The sequence below is a fragment of the Mustela nigripes genome, chromosome 13 (assembly GCF_022355385.1).
Source record: "Mustela nigripes isolate SB6536 chromosome 13, MUSNIG.SB6536, whole genome shotgun sequence".
NCBI lineage: Eukaryota > Metazoa > Chordata > Mammalia > Carnivora > Mustelidae > Mustela > Mustela nigripes.
The window spans coordinates 38,629,407-38,653,472 of NC_081569.1; the positions used below are offsets into that span (position 1 = coordinate 38,629,407).

Genomic DNA, 24,066 nt, shown 5'->3' on the forward strand with positions numbered 1-24,066 from the left:
CCACTGCCTTCGGCTCGGGTCATGATCTCAGGGTCCTGGGATCGAGCCCCGCATCGGGCTCTCTGCTCAGCGGGGAGCCTGCTTCCCCCTCTCTCTCTGCCTGCCTCTCTGCCTACTTGTGATCTCTCTCTCTGTCAAATAAAATAAATAAAATCTTAAAAAAAAAAAAAAAAGATTTTCTCTCCTTTTCCCTTTGCCCCTCCCCCTGGGACTTGCTGACACATGCTCTCTCTCTCTCTCACTCTAAAAATAAATAAATATATTTTTAAGAGAGAGAGAAAAGAAGGAAGGAAGAAAGGAATAGGAAGGAAGGGAGGGAACCAGCAAGCCAGCCAAAGCCCTTCTCAGTGTAGTGTTCCAGAGTTCTGGGACTCTCCTCTCAAGGCTGTCTTCCTGTAGTCTCAAGCTTCCATGAACTAGGTCTTTCTCTACTTCATGAACACACCATGGCCTCCTGTGCTTCTGGGCCTTACATGTCCTTTTCCTTTTACCTGAAATATCTTGTTTTTTTTTTTTTTAAGACTTTAGCCATCTATTTGAAACAGAAAGAGAGGACAAGACGGGGGAGAAGGAGAGGCAGGCTCCTTATTGAGTAGGGAGCCTAATGCAAGGCTCAATCCCAGGACCCCGAGATCATTACCTGAGCCAAAGTTGGATGCTCAACAACTGAGCCACCCCAATGCCCCTTGCCTGGAATATCTTAGCACAACCTACACCCCCAGCCCCAGTCTACCTAACAAACTCCTACTGCCCCTTTAAGATGAGTTAAACATCACTTCACCAGCTAAAACAATACTTCACAAGCTAAAACAATTCAAAGGAAATTTAAGATGAATAACGTTGTTGTGACTTTTTATTTTATAAAGAAGATTTATTTATTTATTTATTTATTTATTTATTTTAGAGATAGAGAGAGGGGAGAGGGGCAGAGGGACAGAGAGAATCTCAAGCAGATTCTCTGCTGAACATGGAGCCCAACTCGGGGCTCGATCCCACAACCCATGAAATCATGACCTGAGGCAAAACCAAGAGTAGGACGCTCAACCACCTGAAACACCCAGGTGTCCCATGACCCCCATTTTATCAGGTAAGAACACTTTGGGCAGTTAATATCTACGATTACCATTACTTCACCAAAAAAGAGGTTGGTTTTAATATTAAAAAAAAAATAATGGCAAACATTTATACAAGAGAAATAAATTCGTCATTATGAGAAATCACTTCCTCATTTTTTTAATTTTTTTTATTTTTTGCCTTGCCGGGAACTGGGGAGACTTGGTTCATGGGCCAGTATGTGCACCCCCCAGGAATGGTTATCCAGGCATGGTTATATGGTTATCACTATGGTTATAATGGTGATCACTCTGTGATTTAACCCTCAATAGGCTGGGGGTAAACAGACCTTCACAGAAGGCCCATCCCCGAGGAACTTCCTAGAAGGCTGAGTCAGAATCCCAGAGGGGCGGCACCAGACCCAGCACCCTCTCCGCTCTGTCTTGTGTCATGGGCTATATTAGGCATTATTAGCCAGGCCCACTCATGACAGAAGCAGCGGGACAGCTAATTACTCCTGTCATCTCCTCCTCAGCCCCATGAAGAACGGAATATAAATCACACCAAGACATCTTTCATTTGTAACTACAGATGAGAGCTGGAGACAGGCGCTCACTGCCCCTGTCAACTCCTTCACCCCCATCAGGGATGGAAGCCAGGGCTGATGTGGGACATCAAAGAGTCTTCCAGAGAGGGTGAAGGAAGAAAGACAGAGGAAAACCCTTGAGAGCAGAAATACTCCTTGTATTTGTAGACGCCAACCAGCCAGGAGCTGCCTCTAGTCTCCCGCACACACATCTGTCACTCGACCAGAGCTCGGAGCAGTCCTATTTGCTCAGAACATTTTCACCAGGGAACAGTCATGTCCCAAGGCTGTTTTGGACATTCCAATGAGATGACATTGGTGTGGGAGAAGAGCCAGCTTGTTTAGGGAACTCACGGACAACATACAGGCAAATAAATTTTTTCTCTGATGGGTAGGTTAGAACTACTTAAAATAAGCACAGTGGCTTTTTGTATGCAAACAGATGCTCTTGAAAGTAGCTTGAGAGGTACTTAAAATTGATTTGCTTAAATAAATCAAGCATTCCCTCATAACCTTATTTCTACCACTGGATAGTTCCTGCAGACCTCTTTCCCCATAGATAATGTGCAGCCCGTGTCTAATTTTCGGCACCATGAATTACTGTGGTTTTACTGTGAAAAGGTTATAGCAAGATTTTCTAGAGAAAGATTATCCCTGAGGATTTTTTTCTTCCTGCTAGCGCATGAATGTGTAATAACATCAGAAAGCTAAAAGGAGCTTTCTGCTTTCTTCCCCTTGCTCCCACCTGACCCTTACCCTTGCTTTCCCTGTTAGGACTGGATGCCGCGGGCCCTTTGTTCGAGGGATCTTCGCCCAGCGACCGTCTTTCACCAGATGATGCCAATTTCGTGGATGCCATTCACACCTTCACCCGGGAGCACATGGGCCTGAGTGTGGGCATCAAACAGCCCATAGCTCACTATGACTTCTACCCCAATGGGGGCTACTTCCAGCCTGGCTGTCACTTCCTAGAGCTCTACAAACATATTACCAAGCATGGCTTATATGGTGAGTATGATGGCCCAGGGGACAGAGCCAGCCTGCACTGGCTCCCATCCCCCATACGTACATATGGCCCCCAAGACCCAGTGAACCTTCAACTCTGTAGGGCTCTCCCTCAGAGGGAGAGCTTGTGAGAGAGTGGGTAAGGGCTGGGGTCCCTCCAGCAGGCCTTCCTTTAACTGGCAGTGGTCTCTGAGCTCACGCTCTGACAATGAGCTGGGGGCACCACCAGGAATCCCTACTTCTTAGCCCCTCCCAACAAAGTCTGTCCAGGGGTACTGGCCCTTCTGAAAGTGGAGTCCTGATGCCTGCGGTTATTTCTCCTTCTCCAGAAGCTTCCTCACCCAGGAGGCTTCCTCTGTTCTGGGCCACACAAGGATGCACTTAACAGATCCTTGATCTTTAGCTTCTTATCCTTCGTTTGACCAGAGTGGGAGTAGTTCTTCCACTCCTGGGAGATTTAATCAGCTGGTCCTGCAGGACCTTACTGGAATTCCTCCAATTCAAAGTTCAGTTCTAAACATGTCTTTGTTGTTTCCTTTATCTTGGGGCAGAAACTGGATTCTGGCATTCTCTGGGCTGTGATCCCACTTCTCTCCCACATTCTAGACTAAAATATTGACATGCACGTTGACCACATACACAAGATTAAAGGACAAGCCTTTCAGCAAAAAATCATATGTTCCATGGGTGTTCTAAATATCTCATTATTATAAAATATCATACTGATGAAAACATGTGAACTCACGCTAAGCCAACCGGAGACCCTGCCCCCCACCCCGCCCCGCCCCACGTACCTCCTTCTCACCTTCATCATCCAAAACCGAGCTGAGAATACGCTCTCCTGTGATGACATCACCGTCTTCACCTCTCCAGTATCAGAACGACCTTCAAACTCAACATCATCTTATTTTGGCTGGACTCCCAGCCTTCCACCCACCCACGCCTGAGAGAACCTTCTGCGAACTTCCTCTCCTCATTCCTCACATGCCCCTCACGTCATTACCCCTCCAGTCATCCACGGGGGTCTGCTCCATCCCGGCTAAGCAACCAGCCCTCCTCCCAGATCCACTCCCTCCCAGAGCTCCACACAGGCCTGATATTGAGTAACTAGTTGCCTGACAAACATCTCTGTTAGTGCTATTTGCTTTTTTGTGCTAACCTTCCAAGTGGTGGAACTGAGTACGTTTATTTTGCTCGCCCAGTTCTAGTGTGGTTTTTCTCACTTTTCTTCACCTTTAGGTTTAAAGAGTGATCCTGGGGGTGCCTGGGTGGCTTAGTGGGTTAAGGCTCTGCCTTCAGCTCAGGTTGTGGTCTCAGGGTCCTGGGATTGAGCCCCACATCAGGCTCTCTGTTCAGCGGGGAGCCTGCTTCCTTCTCTCTTTCTGCCTGCCTCTCTGCCTACCTGTGATTTCTCTCTCCGTCAAATAAATAAATAAATAAATAAATAAAATCTTTAAAAAAAAATAAAAACAATCCCATTCTGGGGTGGTACTCGCAAAGCATCTGCCCAGAATATAATCTGGTGACTGCTCTGCCAACCCAACCCCTCCTAGGTGAGCTGGAATGAGTTAGTGAACGCTTCTGAAGCTCAGCTTTCTCACCTACAACATCTGCCTGAGGGGGCCGTGGTGAGATTCAGGAAGTGTGTGTATGAAAGCACTCAGCATAGGACCTGCCTTATACTCGGTGTTCAACAAGTGCAGCCCTAGATCAAGAGCGAGCTTTTGGATCTCAGCATTTAGGCTTCAGACTCTGGGAGAAATAGCTTTTGGCAAAGTTACCTGTGCTGTACCTTCACATTAGGTAATTTACATACCTTGTGGTAGTTCTTCAACGTTCTTGAGAATAATTTATTAAAGATTAGATTAAGATGTGGAGAGTTTAAAAAAAAAAAAAAGGTTAAAAATTCACAGTAGATAAACTTCCTACCCCTGCTCTTTGGGGTTAGGCCCAGATAGACCTGGTCACTAGAATTATCCTCCTAGAAGCCAATCCCCTTGCTGGTTTTACAGGCCAGTTACCCGAGGGAGGCAATGGCAGCTTTAGGACAGAGGGCAGACGTTGTAGGAGAGGACTGAGCTTTCACTAGACCATTAACTGAGCCCCAAGGGTACCTTGGCTCTCATTTACCTGGCGTGGTTAAGCAAAGAGGCATCCCACACAAGCCTGTTCCAGCTAATTTAACGCAAGACATCAGCACTTGCACATTTTTAGCCATTTAAGACATAAATATTTTTAAATAAATCACACTACCCTGAGTTCTTAAATAATTCAGTATTTTCTTAGGAACTTGGGCTTCCAGTTAAAACACCCACCGTGGCTGGGGAGATGCCTCTACACCACGAGACTGAGAGGGGTCTACTAGAGTTTGCACTCTCGGATTCCTTCCCACTGGGGCTGTGGGGGGGGGGGGGTCAGCCTCAGCAATCCCACCCCTCCTTCCCAACGTGCTGCTCATCTGCCCTGCACACAGGACGATCCTTGGAGTGGAGGCTTCTCTGGAAAACGGAGGGGTGATAACGTCCTTCTTGCCCTGTGTTCCAGCCATCACTAAGACCATAAAATGCTCCCACGAGCGGTCCGTGCATCTCTTCATTGACTCCCTGCTGCACCCCAGCCGGCAGAGCACGGCCTACCAGTGCGGCGACATGGGCAGCTTCAGCCAGGGCCTGTGCCTGAGCTGCCAGAAGGGTCGCTGCAACACCATGGGCTACCACATCCGCCAGGAGCGGCAGGGCAAGAAGCACAAAAGGCTCTTCCTCGTTACACGCCCCCAGTCCCCCTTCAAAGGTGAGTGCGGGTGGGCCCCAGGGCAGCCGCTCGGCCCAAGCTTCCCTCTGCTTTCTCAGGGGTCCTGAAACCACAGATTCTGGACGGCGACGTTGGCGCAGCCTCTCTCTCTGTTCATTCCCATGGGTGTGTCCACCTGGCTGCCAAGCACCAGGTGGGAGGAAACCTTGATACTTTCTGGAATGATCCTTGCGTGAGCCTCTCTTCATCCACGTTCACGTGGATCGAGGGAACTGCTGCCCTGAGCAGCAATCTCACCCAAGTCTCACTGAGCAGGGACCTGGAGGCGTCTTCAAACCCCAGCTGGAACCCACGGCTTTCCCCTCTGCTCACAACTTGCATAAAAAAAGGAGCCTCTGGGCTATGTTGGGGGTTCCTCGTTTCCTCTAAAATCTGGATCCACTGCTCTGTCTACTGCTCTTACAGGGTATCACTGGCTTATTGAGAACCTCCAAAGATGAAGTTTGGCTTCCAATTTTCCTTATCAGATCCTTAACCTCGGGGCAGACACCGAGCCCCGGACCCTCTCTGGGTTGCACCAGAGGTCAGAGCTGTGCCTCTTCCGGGGCAGAAGCCAGCGGAGGATTTCTCCCCCAAAACCCGAATCCTCCGGAGGCGAACGAGCTGGCATCTGCTGCAGTTAACATTGTGTCTAATCCTTCCAGCGGCCCCGAGCGATTAGCGGCTCACTGTCTCACGGCGCATGCTCACGGCGCCGGGAGGCGCTGCGCTGTTTGATTCTTACCGCCCAGAATATTTGTAGCCGCAGAAGGTGATCATGTCGTCACCCCCACTTTGCATTTGCACAGCGTTTTATACAAAACATCAGACTCGGCCATCACCTTTTTGCGGCCCCCACAACAGGCAAGTAAGGTCGGCAGGGGGTAATGATCTCATGTTCAAGAGGAGGGAAGGGCAGCATGGGTGTGACGCGCCCACGGCCACACAGCCTGGAAGGAGGCCAGCAACCAGGTGCATCCGACTCCCGGTCTGTGCTCCTTTTATTATCACACTCACAAGTTCAAGTTCCCAGGCGACTCGTTTTTTAAGCACAGGATTCCTGTTTATTTGAACTTGGGCTCCCTGGCCAGATTTCCCTTCCCTGAAGCCCAGGAATGACAGAAATCTGCTGTGGGTGGATGATCGCTTCTGAGAGCATCACAGTGAAGGTGGATCCTTCCTGCCTGAGGGGCCAGTGGGCCCCCTCTGCCGTCTGCCCCTTTGGGGTGGAGGAGAAGGTACCATCCGAAATCAGCTGAGGGAATTTGGAAGGGCTCTCGCCTCAAAGAGCTCCCCCACGGCAGCCTGCCAATTAGACACTCATTTGGGTTAACCAGCTCCTCTTTTAAATGGCAAAGCTGCCTGGAGTGATTAAGCCCCTCCAATAAGCACATTTCACTGGCTCTGCTTTAAATCGTGGAATGTTAGCATTTCTAGACGCTGTTCTACCCTGCCATTTCACAGACGCAGACACCCAGGCCCAGCTGGGGAAAATCATTTGCCCAGGGACACAGAGTGAATTCTCGGCAGAGTCAGCATTTAGACCCAGACCTCCAAACTTCAGGATTTCCTCCCCACTTCAGGAACCTGCCCCTTGTCTATTGGTGGAGGTGAGGGAGGGAGAAGAGAAGAAGGGGGAAGTTTTGAGATCAGCTGGGAAGAAAGGAGACTGCTTTTCACCTTCCACAGCTTGGGGGTATTCTGAACTGAGGAGCTTGGTAGAGCTGGAGGACATCTGCTGGGGGCTTGGAGATGGGGAGAAAGGTCAGGCAAGCATGTCGGGAAAGAAGAGGGGGAAAAAAAAGACCAACAGGTACACTCAGTCTGAGTTCCTCCCTTTTGCCAAGGACCCAGATGCCCGACTACCACAAGCCACTAGTGTGAACTCACAGGGGTCTCTTTCCTATGGAGGAGGACCAGAGAGCTGCATTTGGCCAGTGCTGTCCACCCCAGCAGCTACAAAAGACCAATGTGTCCCTCCAGTCATTTATTTTTCAAACATAAATTGAGCCAGAGTAGTCAGAGTCCCTACTTCATGGGGCTCACTGAAGACCAGCCCCCGCCCACCCCCCCACCCCATAAATGTTCAGCGCCATCCCAGGAAGACAGGCAGGGAGACCCTTGGAGACAACACTCAGGTGTCTTTATTGTCAATGACTATCTCACTCCAGATACTTCTGATGAGCATGGCCCTATGAGTCAGGACTGCCTGAAACTGGTCAGAACCCATCTCAGCCCCTAACCGAGGTTCGCGGGCTGAGCTGTGGCCCACAATGCCCCCCACTCTTCTCTGGGCCTTCCAAATTCTCCCCCATTCTGCTTCAGTCCTTCCAGTGAGCAAAACCCTAATCTGTTCACCAGTGGGGAGTAGCATCCCAGGAGTCACGTCAAGCTGCCCTGGGTATGGCCGGAAATGATCGCTGGGTGAGACTCTGCCCATTCGGGAACAGCTGCTCGGGGGTTGCTGCGATCTGGATAATACTGCGTCACCCAGTATGGTGGCTGTGGCTAGTTACATTACTGGGAATTACATGCAATCAAACATTGGCTTCCCCAGTCAACTAGCCACCTTTCAAGTGCTCAGATATGTGGCTGCCATATTGGAGAGCACAGAAATGGATCTCTTCCATCATCACAGAAAGTTCTGTTGATGGTACTGGCACAAGGCCTTTAATCTAGGTCCCCATAACTACACCTTTCTCCACCCATCACTATCATGATCATCTCTGACTTGGGCCTTCCAAGCCCATTTCACTGGCATTTGATGAATACTTGCAGATTCTTAAAAGAAGAGACTTGCCCAGCCCTCGTTTCAGAGAACCTATAATTCATATTTTTTAAGAACATCTAATTGTATGATATATTTTAGTGCCGGGTCTGGCTGGGCCAGCTAAACACGGCCTCCCGATTGTAGCTCCACAAAGGGTGACTAACTTAGCCCTCATTCCTCTGGCTCCAAATATATTTCAACGAAACCATCAAAGAGTCTGGACCCACTGGGCTGGTAGCACAAGGCAGTGATTGCCCACTTCTATTTTCACTGTCCCAGGAAGAGCCTTCACCATTCTGGGAGCCTGTTTTTTGAAAGAGAAGACAGGGAATGTATCCATCCTGAGAGAGACCTGCTTAGTGAACACCTTATCTAATTAATCCTCCAGCAGTAGGATGAGGCCACTCAGAGCGGAAGGAAGTGGCACTTATGGGGACCTATTCTGTCCAGGCTCCCCACTGAGTATATTGTAACAAACTAGCTCCTTTATCCTATAATCCTCACAACAACCTTGACAGAGACAGAGGGACAGAGACTGAGATGAGTCAGGGTGGGGACTGATGTTGGTGGATTTTTCAATAAATAAATTGAGACTTGGAGAGTTTACAACTTCCCCAAGTCACACAGTCTGTGAGCAGCAAATGTAATGTTTGACCCCAGGTTGCTCTGGTTCACGGCCCTTGTTCTTCCACTCCACGCAGTCTCCCGACTGTAGCACCAACACCAGGTCCTCCCCACCTCTTTCCCTCTCCCTCTCTCTCCCTTTGCTCTCTGGGCCTCATCCCACCTAGGGGAACTTGCTTGAGTACTCTTTCCTTTTGGTTGGTAGGCAACCAACCAAACTGTGACTTAGGGGAATCTGTTCGTCTTTGGCTTTTCTCCACTACTTCTTTAGGAAAGGTTTCCCTAATTTCCAGGGAGAGGTCCAGAAAAAGTATTGGGTGTAGTAGAGACAGCACAGGCTTGAGATTGGGAATAGGGCGTGTCCAGAATTTGGCTTTGCTGCCAACCTCATATTTGACCTTGAACTAGTGACAAAACCTATGCGGGTCTCAGTTTCTTCAGCCACAGAGTGATGGTGTGTGGATAGTCATGGGCGCGAACTGCTAAAACCGGCCCCTGGGGGTGCAGCTCAGAACTGTGCCTGGTCAGTTCAGCACATAGGAAGGGAAAAGGTGTCCCTGGGTTAACACCTTCTAGAAGCTGGGCACTTTAATATACACTGTCCCATCGCATCATATTCTCACGACCCCCCTGTTAGAGTCCTCTTGATGCCCATTTTATACATGAGGAAATGGAGCTTCAAAGAGTCTGTGAGGGCTCATGACCATACGGTGGTAGACGGTAGAGAAAGGACTCCAGGCCCTCAGCTGAGGGCTCCTGTTGTCCTCCCACATGAAGCACCTATGGGCACAAACAGCAGGCAGCGTGATGCCAGTCAGCACAACACTCCTTACCACACACACTCCCCCAATCTCACCCCCAGCAGAAAAGGCAACTGCCCACAGAAGTGGCAAGAATCCAATCCCCTGACACCAGGGTGTAGGGGAGGAAAATTTTTCCTCTACCCTTTCTTTTGGCTGGCCTCTTAATTAAGTTGACATAAAACAGCTCAACAGGAGAAAATGTTAATTCCACGTGTATTAGAGCCTCACAGAGCCGTGAGAGGTTCAAAGAAGTCAGGCATTTGAAGCCTCCCTGCCATCCTGAGCTAAAGAGAAGGGGGTGGGGCTGTGGGGCTTCAGAGAGAAGGAAGTTAATTCACAGCAAGATGAGAAGAGCCAAAGTTTGGGAAACAAATGTTCATCACACCATGCAGAGACAATGCGACCCAGAACAGAATCAACACACAGGCCTGAACCCCCCACCCCACCCCCCCCCCCCCCCCCCCCCGCCATCACCCCCCCACTTACCACCCTCATCACCCAGACTCTGCAGCTCTCTGTGGCAGGAGCTATCTCCCTGGACTAGGCCCCTATCTAAAAACTCTTAGAGGCAGGTAAGTGGGAAGCAAAAAACTCTTCCCGAGTCTTCGAGGCCTTGACTGTCTTCCACTGAAAATACCCCACGTGCATTTGGAAGATGCTCACTCTGAAGCACTTTATGGGGTGTCTCATGGAACTGTGAAACCCAACTGCAGCCCCCAACATGAGCCCAGAGCTGCACAATACACCTGCTTCCAATACACCTGTGCCCGCCCTCCCTCTTCCAGCCTCCCTGGGTGCTGGCCCCCTGGTGGGGTAAGCCCTCACGGTGCCATCTTCAGGCTCAGTGCCAGGTCTGAAGCTTCCCTCTCGAGTTAGAGGCATCTCATGTCTAGGAACCAGCCCTCAGTGTGGCAAAACAACACAAGAGATCCCATTCCTCCCATCTTCATGAAAGAAAATCGATACACTGAAAGAAAAAGGCCTCTTTGATGTTTGCAAAGAAAATCATAATACCTCCCAGAGCCAATATCTAATGATCTGGAATCATTTTTTTTTTTCCCATGAAACAAAAAGGAGGAGGAGGAAGAGGAGAAGAAAAAGAAGGAGAAACAAAATTTCTCTTTTCATAAATTCCACTAAGCCAATGTCTACTGTGGCTGCCTTACTAAAAGAACTTAAGTGGCACCAGTGGGGTTTACACGAGATCAGAATCCGGGGCTTTTAGGGAACTGAACCTCAGGAAGACTCTATTTGAGGAGACTCTCCAGAGGCTTCCCATCTCTGCTCTAGGTGGCATTTGCCTGATCTCATTCAGGGTTAATGGACTGTTTCATGCTCTTTATCTTTAAGACCTAAAATAATTTCTCCTGCCCGAACCGAGGAATGCACTGGGCTGTCCCCTCCACAGTCACAGGATCAAAAGCATTTTTCCTAAATCATTTTTTTTAAATCCTTACTAAACATGTCATGAGGGAAAGTGAGCAAAATGACTCCTGCTTTTTTCCTTAATCTTTATAACAGCATCATTGTCTGGGGGAAAGGGGAGGGGCCAGGGAGTGGGGGATGACAGGCAAATTGTCTCTTTTTCTTTTAAAGAAAAACACAAAAATCCAAAATAGGATCATCTAGTTAGTTCTCCATATGAAAGGCTCTTTTATATTTATAAAAATAATGTCATTTCAAGATTTCTCCCCCACAAAAAGTGACTTCCCTAGTGCAGGTCATTTGGGACCACCAGTGCCATCAACCTGCTGGGTTCTACAGCTGGGTTCCTACAGACACAAGGGTGCCCTCATCCTCTCACCCCTGTGCCCCTCCACAGCCCACATATCCTTCAGGAGTGCTTGGGAGGCCAGTGGACTCGGACTCCTGGCCATTCCTTCACCTTTGAGGTTCCAAATTTCTGCACAGACTCCACCCTGGGAAGATGCAGGAGGTCAGGTAATTCTCACTCAAAGGATGGAAGTTAATGGGGTCCTGGCAAGCCGACCCTTGGATTTTACACCCTCCCCCAGATTTGTGCAACCGTGGCATCTCGGACCTGGGAATCCATCTCCTACTCACGAGTGAAGAACAAAGGAAGACAAAAACCCATCTCTGGCGCAGGGACCTAAGCCATGTATCCCCGCTGGGGAGCTAGGCCTTCAGGGGACAGGCAGGAACCTGCAGCAGCCATAGCCCAGGATGGATGTCAGCGGGTGAGGCCCTCAAGGCACTTTGTCTCAGTGGCTTCCTTCCAGGAAGGTTTTGACGGCTGCCTTTCCTCAGGGACTGGGGGTTTGCCATTTGCTTTCAAAGAGGAGATGCGGCTTGCAGACCCAGGACCTCAGGAGACAGTGGAAAGGGGATTTTAGAATCAGACACCTGGGTTCAAATTTGGCTCTGCCTGTAACACTCTGGGTGACCTTGGATCTATGTCCAAATCTCTGCTTCCTTGTCTGACGTCCAGCAGAGTAACTGACATCCTAGGTCTCTGGTGAAAACAGGACTCTGCGGGCCAGGGCCAGCTCAAGAGCGTGGGTGGGGCTCCTTCCAGTGGGTGAGCCGTACTAAGGAAACGAAGGAAACCGACAGGGCCTGCACCTTATCTAGTCTCCTTACAAGGACGAAAAATGATGGAGGCAGAACACTTCGTGTATAGGCTGGTGTCTCCCAGGATCTCCGCAAGTGCCGACCCCCCTTGACAGTTAGGTTCTTTAATGCAGCACGTGTCCTGCCTTATCTTCACACAAAAGAACCGCTAAAGACCCCTTAGGTGCCCGCTGCATGCTGGGACTTGTGCCGACAGGAGCATTCACGTGACACCGAGACTGCCCTGGGGAGAGAAGACATGGACGTGGATGCCCAACCCACGAGACAAGAAGACAGAAGGGGACAAGAGTCACAGACGTGACTTAGCTTCCCAGCTACAAGCTCCTCTAAGTGGAGCCCCGTGGCTTTTGGCCCTCTTGTTTTCTATTCTAATACTTTTAAAAGCTAAAAGTCAATTAGAATATAAGCATATTGTAGAAAACCCAGAACTTGCAGGAAAGCGTGAAGAAACATAAAAATGACCCCTCTCTCCTCTCCAGAGATAAGCACTGTTACATTTTATAAATCCCTTCCTGTGTATTCTGTTTTATAAAGTTGGCCTCATGTTAGCGATGCAATTTTGTATCCTGGTTGTTGTTTGGGGATTTTTCCCCCTCCACTTCTTTCAGAAGGATTGAAATTGCTCCAAAAATATCTTTTAATGACTTCATAAGAGTAAATCACATGGTTGGGAATATGAACTCGGAATCAGCAGTCTCAAGTCTAATTGCAGCTTCCCCCGTCTGAGCTGCACGACAATGGACAAGTTACTTAACTTTCCCCAAGCATCAGCTTCTGCATTTGTAAAATGATGCAAAGGGAAGATAAAGCGGGCATCTTATGCAGTTGTTGTAAAGAGAAAAGAGGTAATTATGTGATGTGACTGGCTCAGTGTTGGGGACACGATAAAAAGCTAAGTGGTAGTTCTCATGGTTGTCCTGATTAGTCAGTCCGTAGTCATTCTTCAACAGGTGAGTATCTCAGGTGTTGCTGATTTATTTTTATACAGTTATACAGTTAAACAGTTCTGTTATGACACTCTTGAACTTAAATCTCTGTCCATATTTCAACCTTTTCCTTAGGGTATATAAAGCTATGGTCCCAGGTACAAACACTTAAAAGTTCAAATTCTAGAGCCTGGTGGCCCAGACTTATATCCCAGCTACACTACTTCCAAGCTGTGTGATACTGGGAAAGTCACCTAACTTCTCTGTGCTTCAGATTCCTCCTCTCTAAAACGAGGTGATGATTGTATCACCTGTTGTGAGGATTAAATGAGATAATAGGTGCAAAGTGCCTGGCACAGGTAAACTAAATAAGTATTAGCCAGTGTTGGTATCATGCGTACTGCTAATAATCCTCTTTAACTCCTCTCTCCCCAACAGCTCTTAGCACTGGCCTGAGCACAGTAGACTCCCACTTCATACATACGAAACTGGATTAAAATTGGTTGCTGTGGGGGATCCTTGAGTGCTCTGCAAGATGCCTGCCTCCTTGTTAGGAGGCTACCCGAGGCCAGTCCTCCCGCCCCCTCCTTTCCACATCTGATCCCCACCCCACACACCTATGGCCTTGTCTTCAGAAGGACCTTTCCTTTTGCCTCTGTTCAACTTAAACTCTGTCTGCCTGCGACAGGGTTCTCTTGATACACCCCCAAAGCGTATACAGCCTCTCAGAGGCTTCTGGGATGTTAGGCCAGAGTCCCTGTCTCCATCACTGCCAGTCAGGGTGGAGGGACTCTTTCTGGAACCTGGGCCCACTGCATTTCTCTTGTTTCTCACCCTCAGCCTCACAGTCCTGAGCATATCAAACTGCTTTATTCCATTTATAAGGACCTGAGCATCTGTTGGGCACAGGGCGCTGTGCTCAGGGCCAGGTGAGGCCCAAGCTAGCTTCCACCTAAAGCAGAAAACCCCTGGCCTATAAAAGTCCTCAGTTCATGTTTGGCTCTTGCCATGAACATAAATATACAAAAAGAAACTCTGGTGCTTCAGAGTCAACCCAAGAGATAACCCTAGGCTCGTAAGCAAGGCCACCACAAAACCCAAATGAGAAGGTCAGTTTATGCCAAAGGGGAGGGTTGTGCAAACAACCTAGAATCCCAGAGAACCAGGCAGCCTGGGACACTGCAGCTGGGGTGTTGGCAGGACGCCACCACGGCAGCTGTTGCCAGGTCCGTGTGAGGCTCCCAACCTCCCATGGCCGTGCGGCATTTGGTAGGTAGGAGACTAACTCACGAAGATGATGAATTTCCACGTGCTGGGGGTATGGGATAGATGAACAAGTGGCTAGTGTCATGATCTGTGCTTTCTGGTGGGAATTCTCCTGCAACACAGCTTGAAACTCAGGTCTTGGGGACTCAGAGGTGGCTTCCAGCTTGCTACATGGTAATATACATCATGTTACTCCCAAGCCAACTGTCGGTTCATTCATCCCACCAAGCTGGTTAGACACCTACATGGTGGAAGTCACTGTATCAGAATTAGTGGATGAATTGGATGAATCATTACCTAGAGCAGGAAAGGCAAATCCACAGCAAGCAGTCCAAAAATCCCTCTCCTCTGCCCAAGGCAGACACCAATCTCTCCAAGAGCCTGGGTGTAGCCTCAGTACCCATCTGCACATAGGGCTCTGGGCAGTCCGGTCAATCAGGTGGAACTGGCATGCCATATGAAGCTTGTTGGCCATCTTGGAGCTAAAACAGTACAAGCATGTAGAGAATATGGAGACAGCAAGAGACAGAAGTCCAAGCAGTCCATTCATTTCGGAATGAAGTGGGGTAACTGCCAAGAACAGCCCCATAGGCAGTTAGTGCAACAACACAAGGTTAGTCAAGGCCATCTTAGGAAGCTTAGCAACAGGCCCAGGCTAAGAGACAGACTCTGCTATGTGACCTTGAACGAGTCCCTTCTGTTCTAGGGCCCTGATTTTCTTATTCATAAAATGGGGATGATGACAACAATACCCACCTCCTAGGGTTCTTCTGATGAGTGAATGAGATGAGGTAGTACGAAGTGTTTAACCATACCTGTGTGATAGTAAGCAATTTGCTTTTATTAATTAAATATAGACTGTATTTAGGTAAAGGAGAGTAAAATATGTTACCATCTCCTATGCAACCCAGTGGAAGGACATTCTGAACATTTGATAAGACAGAAACATTTTAGATCCAAGTGCCAGAACTAGAGCTGTCTTATTTCCATCAGAAAATGTCCTTGTGGAACCCCACGGAGCTAGTGCCCAGCAACTGCCCCAGAATATAGAGATGTGGTCACTAGAGCATATGCTTCTTAACTAGAGCTCTGTCCATCCCAAAATGGACCCCATTAAACAGAGGCAAACATTGAAAATGGCAATGCATCCTCTTGCCTGGGTCAGGTGCCTCAAAGCGATAATATCCTTCAATTTATAAAAGGGACTCTTGCCAAACAGTCCAACAGGATTGCACCCAGAAACGGGTGAGAATGTTAGGTATACCATATTCCCACTCCGCCTGCTTCTGTTAGATAATACTTATTATTACATTATACACACACCATATGTCCTCTGTAAATGTTTAATAAATACAGAGAAAGAAAAAGAAAAAACTTTTAAAGAATTCATAATCCCTCCACCTGGGGGGGTGTTGTTGGAAGTTGGTGTCTATCCATCCAGACTTCTACCTCTGCATTCTTAAATTTTAAAAATATGATATTTTTAATTTTTAAAAATTTCTGTTTTTCCTATTTAAATTCTCTTTCCCTCTCCCTCGCCCCCTCCACCTTCTCTCTTTAGTGTATCATTACCAGTTCAAGATCCAGTTCATCAACCAACTTAAGAAACCCACTGAACCAACTTTTACTATGACACTCCTTGGAACAAAAGAGGAAAACCAGAAAATCACCATCACTCTGTGAGTATGAGGTGCAGCGCCGTCTATGCTGATGGTGTGCTCCTTTTTCTCACAGGGTCTAGGCAGACCCCATAATTTTCAAGGACCAGGGCAGACACAGCCCATATGACTGCCCCAAACACCTGTCCAATGGGATGACCGACCCCCCATCATTCCTCCTCAGCCTCAACTCATCCCGAAGACTGCATTACAGTGAAATGACCTGTGTTTACAATGGGTTCGATGTGAGATGAGCTGAGCAGAGAGGGAAGCCAGAGGTGGCAAAGTCCATCATCTACTGTGCGGGCAGAAGAAGCAGGCAGGAGGAGCAGGGAGGGCGGGAGCAGGTCTCCACAGGACAGCCCTGAGCTCCTTTCCAGTGAGTTCTGAAAGCCATAGCCCAGAAACCAAATGGGTTTTAACTTGGCACAAATTTCCCTTCCCAGTCAGCCTGCACTGCCAGCCCTGCCCATCTGTCCTCTGCCCTGTTACACACCTGCTCACAATGTGAACAGTGGCCTCATGCCTCCCTCAGAAGCTCCCCAGCCTCAGTGACCAGAAATAAGGCTTTTTCTCCACATCTCGACCCTCATTGTGGCCTCTTCCTTGGAAGAGACACTAGCCTTCCGCCTGCCCCAGGGACAGTTCTCAGCTTCCAGAAGATCTCCTCCAGCCTTGGGTCTCTGGTCATCACATTCATTCCGTCGTTCAGGAAGTATTAGTCCAGGCTCGGCCCCAAAGGTAGAGGGGACCCTAGCCCTAGGATGCGCACAGCCTAGCGGGGTGGAGGGATTCCTAAGCAATCCCTTACAACACTCTACAGGAAGAGCTATGACAAGCTGTGCGGAGGAACCCTCCATCCACCTGTCTCTCCCCAAATCCACCGTTACCTCTGCACTGTCCCAGTTCTCCCCTGGGTATGCAATAGTTCCAAGGTGGGAAGGGCATCTCCTGCTCAGTCAGTGTTGGGACATGCTAATGTCCTACAGACTAGTTAAAGCTGCTAATGATAACTAAGGATTTGCATTTAAATTTTGCTCCAAATTGGTGCATCCCTTTACCATGTGGTTTTCTATTACTGTTAAACTTCATTGTTTCTATTTTTATGGGGAGGAAAAAAAGCATGAGTGGAGAGATAAGAGAGTGGGGTGGCTCTATAGCGTTAATCAAACCTCAAGGGAGCTGAACTAACCAGAGGCCATTGCCAAAGCCCCACTGTCTTCTCAGGAGCAGTTTTCCCCATTTGTTAAAGCAGAAGCTCGGAAGCCTGAGCTCAAGAGAGTTACCAGATTCATTACGGCAGAACTCTCAGAGCCTCTTAATTACGCTAACCTAAAAAATACATGGTTTCCCCAGTATTAATGGTCTGGCCCACCCACTACTGTTCCTACTAATAGCCTGTCCCATACCAGTTTGGAAAATGCAGCTGAAAAGACCTTCCCAAGTCACTCGGGCAAACCCTACACAGCCTGAATGTGCCCAACGTGACTTTGCTGTTCCAAATAAACTAGGTCTGATTTCCTCTGTATCTTCAAGGGATGAAGAAATTACTAGTAATAAAACCTATTCCTTTCTCATCACGTTGGATGTGGACATCGGTGAGCTCATCATGATCAAGTTCAAGTGGGAAAATGGTGCAGTATGGACCAATGTCTGGAACACGGTCCAAACCATCATCCCCTGGAGCCAAGAGCCTCTCTACTCGGGCCTCGTTGTCAAGACCATCAAAGTCAAAGCGGGAGAAACCCAGCAACGGTGAGTACTGACACAGCCTCCTCTGACATCTAGCAGGCATCTCCTCGTCTCAGCACCTCCACAGTTAACACTTGCATTGATATCATAAAGTAGCCACGATCACGTCCCATGATGGCACGTGGATGCTCAGAAAGGTGAGATGGCCATCCCGAGTTCACGCAGCCACAGGGAGAAGGACCAGGTTTTGCACCCAGGTCTTCTGACTCCCGGTCTAGCCTCCTTCCACTGCCTGTGGTCCAGAGCTACCTGCCTTGGAGTTTGAGAATGGCCTCACTGGCCCAGTCTTATTCAGACTTCAGCTGAATCATCAGGAGTTGTCTGTGGGTGCCGCAGTCCAAGGACTGTATTTTGAGTGGCAAGGACCAAGACGGACATTTCCATTTTGTTGCTCACCCAGAGAAATGCTTTCAACAGATCACAGTCTCGAAACCCCATGTTGTGAGGGCGCCTTTCAAATCTTTGAGTGCCAAAGAGCTCCTGGGGAGCTTATTAAATATGCAGGTTTCCCAAAGACACCTGCAGACCTTCTGATGCACCATAGTTTGTGAAGGAACCCAGGACACACATTTGCTAATAGAAGCCGTAAGACTTGTGACGTGGACCAAGGGATTAGCCTTAAGAAGCTCTGCTCTGTACGATTTAATGATTTAAAGTCTCCCTTGGTCCCAAAGTTCCCGGGGACAATAAGGGGTTGGGGACAGAGTAAGACACAAAGAAAAGGTGTCCAAGAAAGGGTGGTCCAGCTGCCCCTTCAGTCCTGTCAGCAAAGGGATGCCTGACACATTTTGCCATGGCAGCTCTGCTTCTCTGGAGTTCTGCACTTCTCCATGAGAGGAGAATGCTGCCCTTCCCCAGACCCTCCCCTGCCCCCCTTCCCGCCTCCCTTCATGTCCAGGGAACTCGTCTCTCCTCTCTCACCTTCCTCTGTTGGGAAGCCCATTTCTCTCTGGGGCTGGTCCCCAGTAGAGATGGAAAACAGCAGGCCTCCCACCTCTGAACTACGCTCCCCAGCTCACCCCACGGGCCTCACGGCCAGGAGCGGCCCGTGGCAGATTTATGCCCCCGACTCCCTTATACAACAGCGCTCTGAGTTTTTATCTCCCTGGGATACAAAATCCTGGCAATTACTAAGAGCACACTCTGCCGCTTGCCAACAGATTTCTCCACACGATCAATTTGAGAAAATTAAACTGCTTCTCTCCTCTTAGACACTTAGCTATTCTTGCATGACTTTCTGGCCCATTCGAAGAGCTCTGCTTCTGACAGCCAGCCCTCCCCACACTCCCTCAGCTCGAGGGTCATTCCTCAGGCCTGGCGGCTGTTCCTGGTGACAGTTCTCTGTGAGTTGATCTGAAAGGCTGTATAAAACACACCAAAGCCTTCTCACGGGTGCTTACCCACATGGTTCTGAGGACGGAAAGAGCAGAGAGAAGGGAATGATGCTTCCAGAATTCCCACCACGGGGAGGCCACCAAGGCAGGTCGAGAGGGTTAGTCTCATGGTACCTTCCCAGTGACGCTCGGAAACCGGTATTATTGGCGGTGCAGATCAGGAAACTGGGGCTCATGGACCTGATGTCACAGCTTGGGAGCATTGCTGGTAACTGTCCGAGCCCAGATCTGACTCGGGGTTTGTCTGATGCCTTGCCTCTTTGCTGCTTGGGCACTGTTCCCAACAGTCCTTTCTTCCATTCATCTTGGCCCCAAGAATCTGACTTTCCTTGGCCCAAAGCACCAGAGTTGCAGACCTGGGTATTTGTTTATCTGCGCATCAGACCCTTCCTCGGAGCTATAAGGGGGTACAGGCTGAAAAAGGAGGAGGCGTGGTGGGACCTATAGCTTTTTAAGTTGTAAGTGCTCAGTGGCTCCTGTGTGCCTTCACAGCATCAGGTACCATTGGGGGATACCAAAAAAACAAACAAACAAACAAACAAAAAAACTGAGTGTGGCCCTTGGCAGAAAGAAATTCCAGGACCTAATAATTGGGAAAATAAGATGCATTAATTTTACTAATAACATGCTCCCTCCCAGCACTTCTCAAACCTCCATGTACCCAGGGATCATCCGGGAATTGTGTTTAAATGCGATTAAAACGTAGGTGGGTGGGGCCTGACGTCGTACATCTCTAACAGGCTCCCAAGTGCAGCTGCTGCTGGCACATGGACCACGCTTGGCATAAGTGTAGAACTAGCATTGCATGGTCTGGGAAGCTTAGAAGGAAGACAGCAGTTCAGGGGTGTTGCAGCACAACAGGCTAGGGGCATGCCCAAAGAGGAGGCAGCGAGCAAAGCAATATGGCAGGCAGCATCCAGTGGCCTGCCTCTGCCGGCCCTAAGCTCAAATTCCACTTTCTGCTCACCACCTGTGAAGCCTTGGACACTATCGGCACCTCGCAGAGAACCGATTCTGTAGCAACAAATGTAATTTATAATATGTATCTTACGAGACCAATAGCAAACTACCAATTTTGGAGTCCCACTACAAACCACAATCCCAGAGCCAGGATGCAAATATCCAACCTCACGGTCTTAATCTCTTCGCTAACTCCAGGGCACAAAAATGGTTATAAGTAACTCACTCTGTGCCTCCACCGAAGGAATTCGATGAGAGGTGCTGTTCTCTTCCAGGGGCACAAGGTCAGGGATGAGAAGACCTATTGTGCTGGAAGAGACAGGACAGAAAACATTGGTTCGACGGCAGGACATCAAAAGTGATCCACTACACATAATAAGAAAATGTTCAATGTCCCTAGTAATCATAGAAATACAAGACAAAAACCAATGAGATTATCGCTGGGCACCCACTAGGTTGGCAGGAATTAAAAAACAGACAAAATCCAGAGTTGGTAAAGGTGTGGAGAAGCAGGCATTCTCATGCACTATTTGTGGGAATGCAAATTATGGAGCTTCTGCAGGAGAATTTCATTCAACAACTAATATCTCGTAAGCACTTACCTTATACCAGGCACTGTGGTAGGTCCCAGGTATACAGCAGGGAACAGTCTTGTGAGCTTACACTATCAAAATTTTAAATATACATAATACCCAGAATTTTAACTCTACGTGTCTATCCTGGAGAAATACTCAAAATATCCACAAGAGATATATACATACAAGTACAAAAATGTTTGTTTCAGTACCGTCTATAAATAGCAAACCATTAGAGGAAACCTCAATGTCCATCAGTAGGAAAATGGCCCTAATGCGTTGAGATACACCCACACAACGGAAAGTGATGCAGGAGGTAAAAAAGAATGAGACAAACTCATAGGAAGTGAGACAAATAGGTCTCCAATTCCATTTCTTGATAACAATGAAAAATGTCAGAAAAAGACAAACATTATAACCCCACTTTTGTTGAAAATTCTGTTTACATATGAACAGTGATGTATGTATAAATGCACAGGAATAGGTCTGGAGTGGGGCGCCTGGGTGGCTCAGTCCGTTCAGTGTCTGACTCTTGATCTCGGCTCAGGTCATGATCTCAGGTTGTGAGATCAAGCCCCGTGTGGAGCTCTTAAGATTGAGTCTGCTTGAGATTCTCTCACTCTTTTCTCCCTCTGCCCCTCCCTACCTCAAATAAATAATAAATCTTAAAAAAAAAAAAAAAAAAAAGGAAAGAAAAAAATGGAGAGAAGGAGGGAAGGAGGCAGGGAGGGAAAGAGGGAGGAAAAAAGAAAGAAAGGAAAGGAAAGGAAAAAAGAAATAGGTTTGGGGGCACCTGGGTGGCTCAGTGGGTTAAAGCCTCTGCCTTCGGCTCAGGTCATGATCCTAGGGTCCTGGGATCGAGCCCCACCTCGGGCTCTCTGCTCGGCAGGGAGCCTGCTTCCTCCTCTCTCTCTCTCTCTCTCTCTGCCTGCCTCTCTGCCTACTTGTGATCTCTGTCTGTCAAATAAATAAATAAAATCTTTAAAAAAAAAAAAAAAAAGAAATAGGTTTGCAGAGACATAAACTAAACCAGGAAAGTGGAGAGGAATGATATTAGTCAAGGGTGAGGGCAGAGAGGATCTTTAATATTTGACTTCATTTACTTCCTTACCATTTGAATTTTTCAAAAATTGCATTCACAAATTATTTGTTAACACTTTTTTAAATTTTAACTTTACTGAGGTATAAGTGAGAAATAAGATTAAGATATTTAAAGTGTACAATTGTTGTGATTTGATATCTGTATACACGTGAATGGATCCCACCACCCGGTTAGCTAACACATCCATCTTTCTCTGATATGTAATACAGTGTTGTCAACTGTAGTCTCCCTGTTTTACATTAGATCTTCAGACCTTATTCATCGTATAGCTGAAGGGTCATATCCTTTTACAACGTCTCCCTATCTTCCCCTCCCCTGGTTCCTAGGGGAGGAACCAGGGGAGGGGTTTTTCTACTCTGTTCCTGTGAATTTTACTTTGGTGGCGGGGCGCGGAGAGGCAGATTCCACGTGTAAGTGATACCCTGCAGTATTTGTCTTTCTCCATCTGGCTTATACACTATTTTAGTTTAAAAAGTCTGATTTTTTTTTTAAGTCTGATTTCATGAAGACTTGACCCTAGATGTAATACCAGAAAGTAAAAGAAGAAGAAGAAGCCATTAACTAGAATTCTTCATGACTTTTGATAGTTTTTCTCCAAGAAGATGCGAGTTCACAACACAAACCAGCATCTCAGGCCAAGCTAACGAACCATCAAAGCAGTCTCAGGCTTGGTCTCCAAGAGAGACCAGAACACAGAGCGAGGCCCCCTTTAGCCGGACAGTGCCTGCACCAATAAGAGGAAAGGGCTGGGTTTGCAGGGCTGAGACCAGCAGAGGCTGGTGACAGTGGCCTTGTGCCCAGAGACCTTTAAGAGCAGCACTGACAAACTGGAACGTGTCCAAAGAAGGAAGGCTGGGGAGAGAGGCCTGCCTTGTGAGGAACAGTTGAAGGAACTGGGAATGTTTACCCAGGAGTGGGAGCAATGCTGTGAAAGGAACAATAGTTACCCTCAAATCTTTGATGAGCTGTGGTTGGGGAGAAAAAAAAAAGGGGGGGAACTGCCCCGAGGACTTTCTGTTCTTACTAGAGCTGAAATCACCCCAGTGCAGAGCTCCAGGAAGCAGCCTTTCCCTGATTGCTTTCACTGACTTGGGTTTTATTTTTCTCTGAAGTTATGAAAATATTTGTGCACATAAGAATCCAATTTCTTTAAAAATAGCATGCATTACATAAATTGAGTTTTTATTTACAAAGGATGAAACACTTCAGTAAGCTCCATCTTAAAGTTAATGCTGTGTTTGCTCTGTTTTCTATTCAGAATGACATTTTGTTCAGAAAACACGGATGGCCTACAGCTCCACCCAAGCCAGGAGAAAACCTTTGTGAGATGTGACGTAAACTCTACAAAGTTGAAAAGAAAGATCAGATGAGCTGTAACGAAGACCCAGTGTGAAGAATACATGATCTTACTCCTCATCTGGAATGGTTACTTTATTTGGAAACCCAAGTTATATAAACAATCTTGCATAAAGTTTAAACAAAGCTTAGGTTTAAAAGGGGAGTGTGTTTCACTATGCTAAACTCAGCTTTTAGAAACTATATTATGTAACTGTATTCAAATATTTGTGTAACTAAAATTTTCCCCAGTGTATCTCTGATTAAATGGTAATGTATGCAAATATAAGTACAAATAAGAGCCATTTTAGATCCATTGTTCTAATTTACCATGTCTTTTACTGTTAAGTCAAATTCCTAGTTTATTCTGAGCCGGTTTTTGAACCATGCTGGAAAGGTACTTCTTTATGACAGAACTCATGCTTCAATAAAATGAAATTCCAATTACACACTGGTCGTATGTCCCCACATACACGTGCTTTAAGACAGTTCAGCTCGCTAAAAGAAGAAAAATTCTAATTAAGCTAATAGCTGCCATCATACAGATTATACAATTATTTTCAAACCAATAAAAGTAGAATCCTCCTAAAACTACTAATGGCGGGCGCCTGGGTGGCTCAGTTGCTTGAGCAACTGCCTTCAGCTCAGGTCATAATTCCAGAGTCCTCGGATCAGGTCCCACATCAGGCTCCCAGCTCTGCAGGGAGTCTGCTTCTCCCTCTGACCTTCTCCCCTCTCAGGTTGTCTCTCAAATAAAAAAAAAAAAATAAAGAGGTGCCTGGGTGGCGCAGTGGGTTGAAGCCTCTGCCTTTGGCTATGCGGGGCTCAATCCCAGGACCCGAGACCACGACCCGAGCCCTGCATGGGGGGTGGGG

The 24,066-nt window shown here is 47.8% G+C and overlaps 1 protein-coding gene across 1 annotated transcript in view; it reads left to right on the forward strand.

The window, feature by feature from the left end:
* The window catches only part of LIPC (lipase C, hepatic type), a 149,225-nt gene extending 125,585 nt beyond the window's left edge, over window positions 1–23,640 (forward strand). Inside the window, exons 6-10 of the mRNA XM_059372013.1 lie at window positions 2,414–2,647; window positions 5,189–5,434; window positions 15,977–16,094; window positions 17,610–17,828; window positions 23,115–23,640. Coding sequence (XP_059227996.1) covers window positions 2,414–2,647; window positions 5,189–5,434; window positions 15,977–16,094; window positions 17,610–17,828; window positions 23,115–23,226 — 929 coding nt within the window. The 3' untranslated portion in view covers window positions 23,227–23,640. The remainder of the gene's footprint in view (window positions 1–2,413; window positions 2,648–5,188; window positions 5,435–15,976; window positions 16,095–17,609; window positions 17,829–23,114) is intronic.
* Window positions 23,641–24,066: the final 426 nt, after the last annotated feature.